Below are 16,670 nucleotides of genomic sequence, written 5' to 3'. Positions count from 1 at the left end.
TGAAATAGGAAAACTAGATAAATGAAGAATAGGTTTCTGCTACATTATGATTGAATTTTTTTCCACCTCATTATTCGAATAACAGAAGAAAATCATCAATATTAGATCTTTATTCAAATTATTACCTACATCTAAATACGTAAAATTAAGGACGTTGAGTGCGTGAAAAATAAATCATAATTTCATCTGGCATTTCACGAAGAATTAGGCACTGAAAAAAATTCACCATTTTTCGACGGCAACGTGCAGATAATACAGTCAAAATCGAAATATTCTTTTCATTCCAGATCATTCGCGCCGAATTAATTTTAACCGACCATTCATAAGATGAAAATCATTTTGAAGCTCTAATAAAACACCTCGGCTCGAATTTTGGTACAGTAATCACAGATGTAAGATAAAAAAAAACACCTTTCAAGGGTCAAGATATCATTCAAGATTGAAAGTGTCTCACGATATAAGAATCAGGAGAATATTTCCTGATACAGGAATCTCTACAGGCAGTATATATAAACTTATTATCACAACATATATCGTAAATAGGATCACCGTCGGGTCCGGTTAAATTCAACCTGATGGTGGAATCGAGATCAATGATGGACCGATAAACACACGAGCCATCATTATGGCCGACAAAAAATCCATTTTCTTGGTAGGGCATTATGCTAAGAGCAGGGTTGTTAGTTTCTAACCACGAAGTAATAATGTGATCGGTGTTTTCGACCGATATCAGATGTATGCTTCCGTCCTGACAACCAGCTACGAATATTCCTGGCTTAATGCAACAGCAGCAGTTTACAGCTGATTGTAATTTCAGTGAAAATAATACTTTACGGCTTCGAATACCGATACAATGAATGTCGCCTTCTTCTGAACCAGTCAGAACGATTTTATCGTCAGTTCCGGATTCACGTTCGTCTAAAAATTTCGCACAATCAGTGATTTTTAGAACTCGTTTTGGGCACTAAAATACTTTTAAAAAAGTATACAAGTACTCACGAGGCGGAGAACCACTTTCAGGAAGTCTATAATTATTGGGACAAGTGGAGATCGAGCAGCAATTGATACAGCAATTGATTTCCAGCAGATTGTCTATGCAAATGGCTTCACCACAATCCCATAGTTTACAAACACCGTCTCTGTGCAAGAAATGATATTTTTAGTCATTGAAAACACTTGTTTTTTTTTCTTCAAAATATAGACTTACTTGGAAACCGATACGATATTTCGACCTCGATCAACGAAAGCTGAATCGGTAATAGCTTTTTTATGACCTTTTAATGATACTGGACAACGTCCAGTTTCTGAACACCATATTTTTAGATTCATATCAGCTCCATAAGATAGGATTACTTTGCCACTAGGAAACCAACGACATTTATACACAGTACCGACATGTTCGGTGAACGTAATCTGAAATAATATTTCCAACATTTATAAACCGCAACATAAAAATGTTAACAATATTATATTTGTAGTTTTTTAACCAGTTTATGTTCACCATCGGCGAGCCACACTGCGACATTAGAATCATCATCGACCGAAACAGAAACACAGCTTGATCCTTCTACAATATCGAGACTAGTGACCTGAAATGTTTCAAATTCTACGTAATTTTTATAAAATTAACAACTGCGCGTGATTTTAAAAAATGATATTTCAATTTACACTTTTCTTGTGAACACTGCTATAAATACTTCTGGGTGCCAGAAAAATACAACTGAATTTTGAGTCTTTCAATCCGATCTGAATCGCATTATGGGTTAATAAATTGACGTTGAAATCTTCGGTGGCAGTAACAGCTGGATTGCCTGCATCGCTGCAGATATTCATTCGAACCAATTTACCGTGTTTGCTGGGTTGTTCTACGAAGAGAAACATCACTTTATCAGAAGGAAGACAGATTTTTTAAATTTTAACACAGGACTTACCTTTGTATTTACATGAAACCCATATTTCACCGGAAATTTTACTGAAACATGAAAAAGTATGTAATAATACTTGAGTGAAGTTGAAATAATCATAGGATGAAAATTGAATTCAATCTTACTTTAGATGATCTTCCCAGTCACATTGTATGTAATACATAGGAGCTTGAATGAGCCTTTTTGATACGCTCATCTTTAATTCAAAATCTGTTCAAAATTATTTCGGAAAATTAAAAAGCAGCAGAAACGATAAAACTTTCAAATTTTTCTTGAAAGATTTTTCAAAAAATTCTGTTATCAAAAATCACAAGGTAATTAAAATAAAGGTTATGTGAATTGCAGGATTTGGTTTGAATTACAGCTCGCTGATTGGTCACTTTTTCAAATGACGTCACAGATTTATACGATGCTGTCTCGAAATCATGCCATAAAACAAAAACACACCACCTGTTTATGTTTCTTTTCTTGAACCAAAACAACGTGATTATCGCGAACGTGCTGCATTTGCAATATTTTCAAAAGTTTTTATGATCTTGATCGATTATTATTAACTTTATGATAAATTAATACATTTTAATGTTATTAGTGAGAAAATAGTAATCATGGGTGTCATTCAGAGAGTAGTGTAAGTATTCAAACTCATCTAATTTCATCTCACTACCTGAACGCTTTCTCGCCAAATAAGTTCCATCATTCTTGCCATTAAATTGCTACACATTGATTTTCTTTTCATGCATTAATTCAATATATATATTTTTGTTACAGAAAACCGAGGAATCACCGAACCAAACGTATCCTTCAAAATAGAGGTCCTAAGATAATCGAAAATACTAAACAGACTTTATTTATACGTGGACGTAAGACGAACGATGATGTTTTGAAATGTTTCAAAGAAATGGTAAGTCGATTTCAATGTACTTATTAACGAAGCTCTTTTTCAACCCAATTTAATTTCTCTTTATTTTCGTAGTATTTTCTTAAAAAGCCTCACGCTACCATTCTCAATGATAAACACGACATTCTACCGTTCGAAGATGCAGTGCCAGTGGAGAGTATGTGCCAGAAATTCGACTCGTCGCTATTTGTATTCGCTTCTCATAACAAAAAGCGTCCAAATAACCTGATACTTGGTTCGTTATTTTTCTTCTCGTAATTAATCTCAACTACTCTCAATCGCATCAATTCTACATTATGATTCATTTACAGGCTGTACCTATAATTACCATATTCTCGATATGTTCGAGATAGGCATCAATAACTACAAAGGAATAAGTGATTTTCAGGCTTTAACGCCTTCCTTAGGCGTAAAGCCTGGATTAATATTCATTGGCGAAGAATTCGAAACAGTCCATACGTTGAAGAGGTTGAAAAGTATGTTCGTTGACTTATTTCATCAACGAGCTTCGAATCTTGTTCATTTACCTAGCATGGAATATGTGTTCACCTTCACCTATGCTGAAAATAAAATCCTACTGAGAACTTACAGGTAAGAAATATTACTTTGCTTTCGCAATTTATTGTATCGTTTTCAGTATCAGGTGTTTATGAATTTTGTCATGTTTTAGAGTGAAATTGACAAATGTTGGTGAGCAGTCTCCTCGAGTAGATTTAGAACCGATGGGTCCTAACGCCGATCTAGTTTTACGTAGACAAATCTTAGCTTCGGATGATCTTTATAAGAAAGCTAGTACCAAACCCAAGACCCAGGTATTTATCGATTTTTCAAGTCTTTTAATTCACGCTACTTCAAAGTATTAATCAATTGTGATTTTTTTTCATTCTCAGGGTAAGAAAATCAAGAACATTCGTCGTGATGCTTTCGGATCAAAATTGGGTCGTGTACATATGACTTCGCAGGATATGGGTAAATTGCAAACACGTAAAATGAAAGGTTTGAAGAAGACTCCTTTGAAACCCAAAGAGAATCAGAAGAAAGGCAAAAAGAAAAATAAGAATAAGAATAGCAAATAAAATGTTAATTAGGTTTTAAGTAATATAGTCAGTTTTTTTTTACTTGAATTTTTCTCATTTCCTCATTCATAGCACACTTGACTCGAAAGAAAATCTAACGCAGGTATTAAAAAAAGACAATAAACTTTAATTACATCAAAATTAATAAAACAAAAGAGCAAGCTTATAAATAAATTTACAAATTATGATTCAAAAACAAGACCATCGATACCTTCGACGAACTAAGTTTGTTACGTTTTTCACAAACCAAGTGTCCGCTATTGGTAAAATTCTTGGAAACAGCGGTCGCCGCAATGCACAATCTCTGCTTCATAATCTCGTACAGTCTCGGGTAAACGGATTTTCTCTCCTTCCACCAAACCAGTGGATCTGCGCTTCTGGCAACAATCGCTTCTTGAAGGTAATTATCCAATTCGGTGGCTGCTGCGTTTTCCGGATTCGTAACATCGCTTACTTGAACGACTCTCGAATCGAATTCTTCCCAAATTGACGATTGTCTACCGCCTCCGGTAGATTCGTTTCGTCTTTCTTCGTCTGTTCTATCGTTTACTTTCGCATTGCTGGCTTTTTGCAAAATTGAATGGTAAGTATTCGCGTAAGATTCATCGTTGGTGAACGCTTGATTTTTGAAACGAGGATCTAGGAAGGTCGATTCGGCCAGCAATGTGTTATCTTCGACGTCGCTAAACCGCAGCGTAACTTCGTCCGACATTTTAACAACCATCGAATGAATTTCAGGCGTAAGATAATCGTCTTTCAACGTTTTCTCCAAATATTTACCGATCAGTTTGCTCAATGGTATGACTTTCGATATGGTGATATTTTTTTCGCTGATTTCGTTGGAAATATCGAATAACGGTTTCAATACTTCGCACGTTTTTTCGATTATTTGCCATTCGAATTCGTTTATCACTGGTATGATTTCACTGAAAGCTTCGACTACAGCAGGCATAGCGCTTTTGCAGGTTAAAAGTCGACCGAACATATCGTAAGTTGATTCCCATCTCGATATATCGTCTGGCTTTAGCTTAGTTTCCGGTAGGCCCATTTCAGTCTGTGTACTATGCAGTTTGCGTAACGCTAGCGGATTCTTCTTGAAATGATCGATTAATAGTTTTGCTTTATCGTGAGTATCGCGAATTTCGAATAGACCGGCTTGTATGACTAAATTCAACATGTTCGCGAAACAAGGTATATGTCTCCAAGATCGTAATCGAATAGCTGCTGTGATATTAGCGGCGTTATCGCTGACTACTGCGTTTACTTTATGAATCAAGCCCCAGTCGGTTAGAATGCCTTTAATTTCAGCGGCTAAATTTTCGGCTGTGTGTTTCTCTTCGTATTTGAAACAATCCAACAGGTATGATTGAAATTTACAATCGTCGTCGATGAAATGAGCAGTGATTGATATATAACATTCATTATTCACCAAAGTCCAACCGTTCGTAGTGATGGTTACGTAACGTATATTACGTAAACTCTCGCGAACTTCTTCGGCGCATTTTTCGTACAATTCTGGTATCAATCTGGATGAGATGGTTTTACGACTAGGTAAACTGTACCCTGGATTCACTGTTTGTACAAAGTTTCTAAATTCTTCACTTTCGACGATAGTGAAAGGGCAGTATTGTTTCACGATCATTTTAGCAAGCTGTTCGTCGTACATTTTGCTCTTGGTTACGGAGACTGGACGATTCAAGAATTTATCGAAATGTTTACGGAATACGATTTCGGATCGTTTGAAAATCGCGTTCACTTTCTCGTTCGGATTCGGCTCGCCCAAGAAATCGTTCGGGGTTAATTCTTTAGGCGGCATTTCGACCACAGCTGTTTCCTTCGGATAGACTAATTTTTTATTGAATGGTTTCTCTTTGGATAAGTCGATCGATGGGTGTTTCTTTTTCATATGACGAAGTAAATTCGTAGTGGAGCCTTTGAGATAGACTACTACCACCGAGCATAAGCTGCATTTTGCTTTATCAGGTGCCACCGGTTTGAAATGATTCCATACGCGACCTCGTTTACGCAAAACTTTCTTTTGAGTTCCGTCAGGCTGAAAAAAAATAAAAATAAAACATGATAATTGAAAAGTAATTCCCATTTTGACGTACTTTTTAACAGAATTTTTTGACTGTCGATACAGGCAATAAAAAGAGTAAATCGTGTTTTAAACTCACGGCTTCGTAATCAATCATTTCTTCTTCATCTTCATTAACAGTAATATTCTCAACGGTTTCTTCTTCCTTCAAAGGATCTTCATCTTTGACGTCGATTTCCGGATGTTTTTTCTTCATATGTCGGAGAAGATTAGAAGTCGAGCCACGTTTATACGAAATTACCGCAGGACACGTGATACATTTAGCTTTTTCATCCTCAAGTGGGGCGAAATGATTCCATACGAGTCCTCTTTTACGCATTTTTCTGGATACTTTTTCCTATAAAACGATTCGATTTCAGAGTGAAAAAATTCAATACAAAAATTGAACAGAATTATCCGAATGTAATAAATTTACCTTTGGTGGCGATTCTTCGCAACCAGACGAGGAGGTAACTTGCATAGGAATATTTTCAATATTCTCAATATTCAGACTTGTAGTTTGAATAGTTTGAATATCGGTTATTGTTACTTCTTCAGTTATCATCGTTGTTGTTTCTCCACCATTCACCAGAACAGTATCAATATCTGGATGTTTAGCTTTCAAGTGTCTCAGCAAAGGAGCTTTGGATCCATTTTTGAGTAAAACTTCGGCAGAACATATATGACAAAGTCCGGATTCGTTTTCGGTAATTGTGAAATAACTCAAAGCAGCTCCTCTTTTGCGAATTCTTTTCGGCATTTCCTTCTGTAAAAAAACAATTCTCGTAAATAAATGACTCGAACACTTTACAAAGACGTGGAACAACATTCAATACTTACTTCGTTCAATTTTGGTATTATACCTCCAGTCAGTTTATACCGCGGATTAAGTAAATGAACGAACTTGGCCAACTCTTGATTTCCTACATCAAATTCTTCGTCTTCTTCTTCTTTAATTTCAGGCATCGATTCTTCAATAATTTCTTCTTTTTTCTCCGGCGGGGTTAAATCGATTTCGGAATGTTTGGTTTTCAAATGTCGTAAAAGGTTCCCAGTCGAACCACCTTTGAAAGAGATCACCGCCGAACAAACACCGCATTTGGCACGTTCTTCGTTCTCCATTTCGAAATATCTCCAAGCTACAGCTGATTTACGACGTTCTTTCGTCGAATCATGTATATCACTAGGCTGTAGAACTCATCGTAATTAGTAACACAAAATAAGAAATATAACATCGAAAGTAAATCACTTCTCTTACCATACAAACTTGTACATCGATTTCTTGCGAGTAATGCGGATCCATCGAAGCAAGAGTAGTAATACTCTCACCACCAATAGGATCAATATTATCGTCATCTTGACCATCGTAGACAGTATGAACGGTAAAATCATTTTCATCGTCGCTCTTGACGCATTCGTTGACTATTTCAGCAAATGAATGTTGAATCGAGAATTGCCTTTCAACAGGTAATGCAAACGAATCGTCCGATCTGATTGGTTTATTTGGTACTCTAATGTTCGTATGTTTAGATTTCATGTGACGCAGCAAATTCGTAGTCGAGCCACCTTTGAATGAAATAACCGTTCCGCAAAATTTGCATTTCGCTCTGGAATTCGTACCAAGTATAAAGTATTTCCAGACACCGCCACGACGTTTGTTGGCTTTATCTTCAGATTCTTCGGACTGTTGGGAAGCAATCATCAAAAATGAATTCATGCACAACACAGTTTATCATTCAGTAACAAAATGAATATCGTACCTGAAAACTCTCGTCAGCGTTAATATGTTGATCGGGGGTGGATAAAATATAATACGTAGATCCATCTTCGGACTGAAAGTTTTCGGTTCTATCTTGCTTAACGTTAGTATCCGAGTGTTTAGTTCGCAAATGTCTCAATAAATTATTCGTAGATTTGCCTTTAAATGATATCACAGCCGGGCAGAATGAACACTGAGCTCGTTCTTGTTCCGTAGGCGTAAAATATTGCCAAACTAATCCACGTTTTCTGGATTTCTTCTCCTTGGGTGGCGAAACATCCTAAAATTTACATCAAATAAATTATCTTCATCAAAAAATTCAAAAAAAAAAATCAAAGAAGTAAAAAACTTACAACAACGCAAAATTCTCCTTTGCTCTCATCGAAGGTAGCTTCGGTTATATGAGCCTCCGCAAACTCGTCTTGAGCTCGAATCAAAGCAACTGGAATCGCTGATTCAGTCCCAGAGGTAGTTTCGACAACTTCTTGAGTCTGCACATTTGTAGATCCAACAAGATCCGAAGTAACCCATAGAATTACTTCCTCTTCTGCTGAAACACATTTCCAAAAATATAATTATCGAGTGTTTGAAATTTGGGCGCGAATTTGAAAGTTTACGGTACCCACCGACATTCATATTCATCTTGCTGAAAATATCACGAACACGTCTTCAGACCACACATCACATGTAATCTTTCATCTGGAACATTATATTATTCCAATTAATTCATAATTTTGGTTCAAATTGTCCTCGGTTAGGGAAATATATTATTTTATTAATTTTCAAAAATTTGTCCATCTCCTCGAATATTTTTGTTTCGGATTCAGATTAGTCATAATAAGATTGATAACCCAACGGATGGCGAAATGGATTCCACGTTTAATGAAGTCACACAACTTCGTAATTAAAATTTATTCATTATTACGAATGAATTTACTTACAATTCGAATCAAATTCGAATTCAATCTGCGAATAAGCCAACTTCAATCGAAATTCGAATGAATGAATCTCTTTATAAATATCTTGCCGAACGAATGAACTTTCGAAAAAATCGAATCATTTACAAATCACGATCAAATTGAGTCAGCCGATGTCAAGGAATCACTTCGTAAAAATGAGCAATCCGCGTAACATATTAATCGTACATGAACCAAATTATATTATATGTATTCGATGATCGTAATTAATAAAAATAATACTCACAAATTGAAAATTATAAAATAATAAACCACATTGGTCAACAATACAGAAATATTTCATCGTTCTTCAAATTACGCCATTTTAATTTTCAGAATCAACGAAACGTCATCAACGTTACCAACTGTAATTTGACGCTGATTGAAACTTGGTCAGTTACAATCATAGCTGGACTAATTTCGTGAAATTGAACGGGTACAGTAAGATAATTTATTATTTCAGGCATTATTCAATAGAAATACATCTGTTATTAATAATTATTTGCTTGTAAATTCGATATAGTTAATTACAGAAAAATCCAATTTAAGTACAAGCGTGAGTTTTCTGATTTTTTTAAAGGCAACACTGTTCAAAAATAACCTTTTTGTGTTTTTTACTTTTTTTCTTTTTTTGCATTTTATTATTTTTTTTTATTTTTATAAAATTTTATTAAAATTTTATTTCAACAATTCTTACTATTCCCGCATTAAATAATAAAATAAAAATGCTACCGAATTTATTACGCATTATTACCGTCTTAATTAAAAAAACATTTAATTTAATATTCAATAATTATTTATTATTTTATTTTCTCACTTTTTTGTTTTTTAAAACGTTTTTTGAATGTTTTTCATTTTCACTGAGAATGAATATAAATTATAAATTTTCAACAACGGCAGAACAGCCAATACCACCTATAGTAAAAGGCCTGAGCGCTGAATCGTTATCACCTTCTGACGTCACCACTAGTAGATGGCTCGATTGTGTTTACCATTTGAATTTTAACGTACATTTAATGGCGAGTTCGTGAAATAGAGTAAAACTTTCGTTAAAAACGTTATTAAAATGATGACATTTTAATTAATATTCGTTCTAAAATGTGGTGTAGGGATGAGATATTGTTGTTTTCAACTACTGGTGGTGTTGGATTACTTTATTTTTGTACAAAAGTGAATTTTTCGCGATCTGTTTGTGTTGTGACATTGTGTGATTCGGATGTGTAGATATCTTGTGAAGTGCATAAAAATGAAAACTGATGTGTATTAGTGCCTGTGTTTTACTGGAATAACATCGCAGTGAAATGAATAGTGAACCATATAATCTAAAATGCGTTTTAAATCTGCATTGTGAATACAACCATCCAACTACAATGGATGGATAAGGTTATCTAATCAAGAATCAAGAAACCATCAACATCTCAAACCAATTAGATGATTTTAGTGGGATTTTGACAAGATTCGACGATTATTTAATTATATTTCACCAGTGAGTGTTGTAATATCCGCCAAAAGGTATAATTTTGTCAAGTTTATGTATAACTTTCATCTTTAATGTTGAAAAACAGTGTTGTTTATAACCTAATTTCTTCATTTTTTTTCATTAAAATCATTCCTACATGATCATAAATTCATTATTCATGTAGATAAAATATGAAAAATAAAATTTTCGCAGGATTTAATTCGTTTGAGTGCATTTTTCATTCAATTCTATAGTGTATTATGATATGTTAGATACGTAAGTACTACCAAGTAGCGATGACGTCACAAAACAGCGCTCAGGCCTTTTACTATAGGTGGTATTGGAACAGCACGATTTGTTGTAATGTAATCACTGATAAGGGCAGTATACAGAATTTATATCATTATCATCAGCAATGAAAAAACAAGACAATACGTTATTATGTTATGATCGTTTTGCTTTGCATTGCGAAGGTTTCCAATACCAATCATGAATTAAATCACCCAAGTCCAATCTCCATTCTGTTCTCCAATCTCTCCAATAGCCAAATGCCAAATTGTACATGCCGAATTGGCCGCCTTTCTATTTCGATTTCCTTCAAAACTTCAAAAGCTCGTGCCTGCTGTAGTGCTGTACGACTTGTATTTTTTCATTGCAGATACTTACTCAGGTAGTATCACTAAATTACAGGGCTGTTAGACACGAAACGTAAACGTATCGTTTCGTTTCGGTTGAGCTCTTTGAACCAAACTGTTTCGTTATACCGTTTCGTTTTGTTCCATAAAAGTGGTATCATTTCGTTTCGTGCCGTTTCGTGTCGTTTCGTTTCGTTTCCTTTCAGCCAAAAAAGTGAGAAAAGCGGACATTTTCATTAATAAATGAAGAAGAGAACTCCTCTAGAGGCTCTAAATGGATGAAATTTGAGTGAATTTGACAAAATTTGGCCAAAATTTACAAAAAAACTTGCAATGAAAAATCAAAAATTGAAGAAATAGAAATGATTCGTTTCGTTATAACGTTTCGTTTCGTGTAATTTTTTTGATTCGTTTCGTTTCGTGTCTCGTTTCGTGTCCAGAGGGAAAATTTTCCGTTTCGTTCCGTGTCTTTCGTTTCGTTTCGTTTCGTATTAACAGCCCTGCTAAATTATGCAAGGTGCAATTTACTTCTCAACAGCATTTCTTTTAATTCTTCAATTTGTTTTAAATTAGAGAAATATTGGATTTTGCAACTAAAATTGACATAAATAATTTGATGAATGGTTTTGCCAAGCTGTCAAATTCAAATATACAATACAATAGGCACATCTCATTGATAAATAAATCTTGCAAATGAATACTTTTTTTTTCATATTTCAACTAGATAGATAGGTATCTATCTTCTATACCTGTACGGGATGTACTTCTGCATTCACTCGTGCCCTATTGCCCCATTATGATCACAATAGACGAGTCACTATGGGTGATAATTTGAAAAATGATTTGCAAATCAGATAAAATACCTGAAGCACCTCTGATCGATTTATCATCTTACTATCGAATAAACGCTAAAAATTTTATTACAGGTGTGTAAGTAAGGAATTTGGTAATTGCAAATCATGATTACTTCCTCCATACCTATACCGTTATAAGCAAGCATACCTACAATACACATCTACATTACGCTGAACTATTTTAAAATTCGAAAAACTAAACGATACATTAAATAGGTACCTAGTATACAGAACAGCGAGTGTCACTAGTAGTACGATGGCGATTATATTAACTCAGCTGGAGGTTAGTGAAAATAAATGTACGCCCATCAGCGTCGGTAGACTATGCCAATGTACCTACGTAGTGTTTTGAGTGCTGTTTGAAGTACTTTCCAAAGTACCTCACGATATGATCAAGTTTACAACTTCGATGTGCATTCGATATGAAATTATATTGCGGACTGCATAAGGTTTCTTATTGATTCATTGTAACGTCAACGACTCCAATAAAAGTTATCGTTTTGATACTAAAAATATTACAAAACGTCATCATTCTTACGTAAGCTTTTTTTTTTGAAAAATGATTAGTAAGTTGGTACAAAGGTATGTAAAAAATATAGATGAATACGACAATACAAAGTAACTAGGTAGGTACTTTCTCTAGGTTTCAAGTTTGCAACGCCCTTTTCCCTTCTTCACATTTATTTTCGCACGAACAAAATTATATTTTCAAAGTTTTATAGTTCTTAAAAATACTATCACAAAGATTTCGAATTTCCAGAGGGGATTCTCCTAAGAAGAAAATGACGAAAAATCGATTCCAAACTGATGAATTATTTTTATGCCATAAATTTTATGCAAAAATACGAATAGGTACACAAGAAACACAACTTTTAATTGATTTGCATCTGTACGCATAAATATTGCCTATCTGGTATGTAAAAGACCCAAAAGTGTTTTAAAATACTAACACTACAAGTCGACTAGTTATACACAATCCTTTCTGCCCTTGAAACGATATTCTCGTTTTTCTTCAGGGTTGAAAAAATGTCGAACGTTTCTAAAAAGAAAATATACGATGAAAAAAACAGAAACGAGAACGCGACGTATTTCCAGAAAAAAAAAAAATGTAAATATAAAAAAACTGCACTTTCGTATAGAATTTCTCATTGAAACAGACGTCACGTTAGCAATAAATTTATTCAACGGTAAAGATATATTCATTCGTATTTGAATCATTTGGCTGGGTGGCGAAGCGTTGGAAAAATTTTCTATTCAATCAAATACCATTTTAGATAATTCCAGCCGACCCAAATAATAGGCTATTTTGGGCGATAACACACGAATTGTTAATTTCGCGCCGAATTTAACGTGCCTTATCAATGATAAGAGTAGGCACGAGTAGGCAGAATTTGCATTAAAACTTGTACACGAGAACGTACAGTTAAAGCTCTCGCGCGAATACGCGAATATTATTCTCGTTATAGAAAACATGTCAATATTTTGTGTACCACAAATGATCGCATTATTTTTCCATAGATGTCAAATTATTTTACAAATGAGAGAGGCGAGCACATTTGAAAAAGCCGGCATGTACGAATTTATAACAAAATGTTACGCGGTTAACTCTGGCGGTTATTATTGTAGAATTATCCCATTAGTTAAGGGTAACTTTCAGCGGTGTTGGAGGAATAACAGAGGTACGAAAAAAAAACCAAGGCAGAATGTGTTGATTAAAACGTAAAATATTACGTGACATTTTTCAGCGTTGCGTTTCGCGTAGCTTTTGTAGGGCGAAAAAAAAGTTACACTTACGTATTAACGTTTTACTATAATGTGAGATTTTAATCATTTATTTATATAGCAAGGTTAGCTGCAGAGCGTATTTTAACCGTAGCTGTAATGGAAACCATCTAGCCATCAACAAAGGCTCCGAAACAAAGCATAACTCTTATTCGCTTTTTTCAACTGTTCATTGCCGAATTTTAAAGTTTACAGATGATTTATTTAAGAATTCGCATGACAGATTTTTTCTGCTTCGTTTTTTTTTTTTTTTTTTCAAGTTCAACGAGGTATTTGTCTCCATTGACTCGGTTCGGTATTATTTGTTTTGATAGATGGTGAAATATTAATGAAATGACATTTCTTGACATTTTTGAAGGAGATGATTTCTCTTTCGATCTGTCAGATAAATATAGACAAAGCAGAAGCAGTATCTGCCTTTGTCTATGTCGATACCATCACGAAATTTTTGAAAATTTTAAAGCCTAACTCACCCTCTGCCTCTCCTTGGATTTTTTTTTTGAAAAACCTGTCTAAAATAAAAATAATTCTGGGTCAAGCAAAAATCAAAAATAGACTCAACCTTTTAAGAATTTTTTTTCAAAAAATTTGAAGTTTTTGGTTGCGTGAAAATGTTTATGCATTTCGAGAAATGTCTTCCAAAATAATCAGAAAATTGTCAAAAGAAATTTACCTTCTGCTGAAAGCTTCAAAATAGCTTGAAAATATGATCAATTAATTCAGAGGGAAAGGAAGAGTAGATTATAGAAGGCAAAGAAACCAAATTTTTTGTATTTTTTGTAGAGAATGCTGCAATTTTGTACCGATATAGATGTCTTCCACGCCCCCTCCTCCCTCATATCCATTAAAACAATTTCACAAATTTTAAATAATCTGACAGAAATATAGGGGAAAATAAACTCCCATAAGACCACTATGAAGAAATGTAGAGGTAGAGGGTAACTCACTACGAAAATTTTAGCAGCCAAATTTCAAATTCAAATTCCTAGAAATTTGTCAAGTTTGCGGAATAGAAAAGCCAATCAGCCAATAATTTTCATATCATCCTTCCTTTTTAGTCACACTTTTTCTGCAGCATTTTGAAATCAAATTCTGATTCAGTTTATCATTAAACGCCATAAAATTTGCCCATGCAAAAATGAGGTACACAAAATATCGTTCCAGCCTGGAATGAACCGAATTTGGAAAATTGGTTTGTAATCAGGCAAGTTGGTCACCAATAAGCATTAATCGCGAGAATATGTATTGAAGTTGAAATAGACGGATTCTATGGCATTTTTTTGGGAAGGGACGGGAGGGGAAGGGAGGGGACTTGTATTTCCAAAAAGGTGCTGGAGGCTCTAAAACGGCTTGAAACTATCTGCAATCGACTTGGAATGATAAAAATAGGGTTTAAACTGTATTTAAAAACTTGATGAATTTTTCAAATTTTCAATTACGAAATCGCTGAACAAAAATATGATTTTGAAATGTAACCAAACAGGCAATTGGGTCACTAAAAAGCACAAACCTCAATATGTATACGCACTAAAGTTAAATTGGACAAATTTTATGATTTTTTTTGAAAAACTGAAATTTTCCAAAAAGTCGCTGGAGGCTTCAAAACGACTTGAAACCACCTTCAATCGACTCAGCGTGCTGAAATTAAAATGCAGAAAAAATTTCGGCTTTCCAATTTCATTTTGTAAAATTTTGTGAAAATTTCAAGTTTCATCAATCAGCTGAAGGCTGTAAAACTGCTCAAAACGACCTGAAATCGTTTCCAATCGATTTGGCGGATCGAAAATGGTATAAACAAATATACCCCAAATTTTAGCTTTCCAGGTCAATTTGACAAAATTTTGATTTTTTTCTTATTTTTGGCCAAAGTGTGATTTTCAAAAATTCACCAAAAATCTGAAAATGCACCAATTGCATCTGAAATTTTGTTTGACGATATATTTTTGCATGCTCTTTCAATCTACATTTTTCCAGTTCAAACATTTTTTAGGATGTTGTTAGAAACATTTGAAACAATATAACAGGTAGTATGAGGATCATTACCAAAATTTCAAAATCGATTTTGAAGACCAAAAAAGCCACAAAAAAATGGGTGTCTGGTCTCCTCTCCAAGGAAAGTTTTAATCATGGATATGATTTTAGATCAAGTTGATTTAATGCTCGATCAGACATGTTTATCCCGGCCAGGTCTTCGGCCTGATTCTGGACAATCCTGAGCTTTATGCTGACGCGAGATCTTTCAGGGCCTGACGCCCGGTTCTGATCACATGTAAGATCATTTGTACCAGGTTTTCAGCATATTGACTTGTCTGTTTGGCTTCCCCAAATATTAAAATGATAGAGAAGACATGATATCAAAATACAAGGAATTGGTCACTTTGGTAAAGTCGGATATTATGAAGACTTGAACAATTTTTTTCCAAGTTTAAGTTTTCAATAGATCGATCAGTGATAAAAAATTTGTACAAACTCCTGGTCCAAAAAACATATCCATGTTAATAAAAAAGTTTGTGGTTATTCGAACTGAGAATTTATACTTATATGCCAAAGAGCATAACCAGTGATATTTGTACTGAGCTTAAAGTGTATAAATCTTTTTTTTTTTAGGAAATATCCCCCTCCCTCCTCGAGGAGGTAAGATTGTGTTTACGAGCTGTAAAATCATATTTAACAACCATTTATATGTAATGGAGGCTGTAGACGAATTTGATGAAATAGATCAATTTGCCTATTTTATGCTGCTATAGCATCTTTGATTAAAATATTCAATCAAATTTGAGAGAGTGATATATGCCTTAATCGTCTTAGCGATTCTTAATGTAATCCCTCTTTAAAGATGTAGGTACATGATTTATGTAAGGTAATAAGTGCAGGTAATCACGCCACCCTAAGGTTTGAGGTCATTTAGTGGGGTTAAAATGCATCTTTGGGAAAAATGTGAATGAACCACCTCAAAGTACATCTTATTAGCTACCTTTCACGAAAATTTTTTTTTCTTACCCCTCCCCCAATACCGCCAATCTCCTCCTGAAATTTTTTTACAAAAGTGGCGTAATTATCAACAGGTGCAGGTAATTATTACACCACCACCCCAAAAAACTATTTAAAATCTATGAAAACATTGGTAACAATCATTTGGCATTTTGGGCATCTTATTGGCTACCTTTCCCTTAAAAAAATGTTTTCCATTACACCTCCCCCTATCCCACCCCTCCATTTCTGAAAATTATTCATCAAAGTGGTGTATTC

General features: G+C 34.4%; 3 protein-coding genes across 5 annotated transcripts; 1 reads left to right on the top strand and 2 right to left on the bottom strand.

The window, feature by feature from the left end:
* Positions 1-94: 94 nt before the first annotated feature.
* Positions 95-2,246, bottom strand: LOC135849270 (proteasomal ATPase-associated factor 1-like). The gene is made up of 7 exons (XM_065369630.1): positions 2,051-2,246; positions 1,932-1,972; positions 1,669-1,865; positions 1,488-1,589; positions 1,208-1,413; positions 1,000-1,139; positions 95-918 (listed from the first exon to the last, which is right to left on the bottom strand). The coding sequence occupies exons 1-7, from the start codon at positions 2,119-2,121 to the stop codon at positions 434-436; spliced, it is 1,242 nt and encodes a 413-aa protein (XP_065225702.1). The 5' UTR covers positions 2,122-2,246; the 3' UTR covers positions 95-433.
* A 147-nt stretch (positions 2,247-2,393) lies between these two features.
* Positions 2,394-3,941, top strand: Non3 (Ribosome production factor 2-like protein Non3). Its single transcript, XM_065369631.1, has 6 exons — positions 2,394-2,553; positions 2,694-2,826; positions 2,899-3,058; positions 3,135-3,414; positions 3,494-3,635; positions 3,714-3,941. Exons 1-6 carry the CDS (start codon positions 2,531-2,533, stop codon positions 3,897-3,899), a joined length of 924 nt encoding a protein of 307 aa, XP_065225703.1. The 5' UTR covers positions 2,394-2,530; the 3' UTR covers positions 3,900-3,941.
* A 62-nt stretch (positions 3,942-4,003) lies between these two features.
* LOC135849267 (zinc finger BED domain-containing protein 4-like) lies at positions 4,004-9,060 on the bottom strand. 3 transcript variants are annotated; one of them, XM_065369627.1, is made up of 10 exons: positions 8,939-9,038; positions 8,677-8,839; positions 8,362-8,434; positions 8,089-8,282; positions 7,737-8,015; positions 7,235-7,660; positions 6,817-7,164; positions 6,413-6,742; positions 6,077-6,334; positions 4,004-5,952 (listed from the first exon to the last, which is right to left on the bottom strand). In XM_065369627.1, the coding sequence occupies exons 3-10, from the start codon at positions 8,375-8,377 to the stop codon at positions 4,075-4,077; spliced, it is 3,729 nt and encodes a 1,242-aa protein (XP_065225699.1). In that variant the 5' UTR covers positions 8,378-8,434; positions 8,677-8,839; positions 8,939-9,038; the 3' UTR covers positions 4,004-4,074. The 3 variants fall into 3 exon arrangements, with proteins under 3 accessions (XP_065225699.1, XP_065225700.1, XP_065225698.1); XM_065369628.1 differs by lacking the exon at positions 8,677-8,839 and having other exon boundaries at positions 8,939-9,060; XM_065369626.1 differs by lacking the exon at positions 8,939-9,038 and having other exon boundaries at positions 8,677-8,932.
* Positions 9,061-16,670: the final 7,610 nt, after the last annotated feature.

This window comes from Planococcus citri, chromosome 5 (assembly GCF_950023065.1).
Source record: "Planococcus citri chromosome 5, ihPlaCitr1.1, whole genome shotgun sequence".
Taxonomy (NCBI): Eukaryota; Metazoa; Arthropoda; class Insecta; order Hemiptera; family Pseudococcidae; genus Planococcus; species Planococcus citri.
This window is presented reverse-complemented; position numbering and strand designations above follow the sequence as displayed.

Bases quoted from the DNA above. Each gene is read 5' to 3' on its own strand.
- LOC135849270 (XM_065369630.1), bottom strand. From the start codon at position 2,121: ATGAGCGTATCAAAAAGGCTCATTCAAGCTCCTATGTATTACATACAA. The intron at 1,973-2,050 runs GTAAGATTGAAT...TTCATGTTTCAG, and splicing joins GACTGGGAAGATCATCTAAA to TAAAATTTCCGGTGAAATAT. The intron at 919-999 runs GTGAGTACTTGT...CGAAATTTTTAG, and splicing joins TGAAAGTGGTTCTCCGCCTC to ACGAACGTGAATCCGGAACT.
- Non3 (XM_065369631.1), top strand. From the start codon at position 2,531: ATGGGTGTCATTCAGAGAGTAGT. The intron at 2,827-2,898 runs GTAAGTCGATTT...TTATTTTCGTAG, and splicing joins TGAAATGTTTCAAAGAAATG to TATTTTCTTAAAAAGCCTCA. The intron at 3,636-3,713 runs GTATTTATCGAT...TTTCATTCTCAG, and splicing joins GTACCAAACCCAAGACCCAG to GGTAAGAAAATCAAGAACAT.
- LOC135849267 (XM_065369628.1), bottom strand. The intron at 7,661-7,736 runs GTACGATATTCA...GCTTCCCAACAG, and splicing joins ACGCTGACGAGAGTTTTCAG to TCCGAAGAATCTGAAGATAA. The intron at 7,165-7,234 runs GTAAGAGAAGTG...TGAGTTCTACAG, and splicing joins TCGATGTACAAGTTTGTATG to CCTAGTGATATACATGATTC.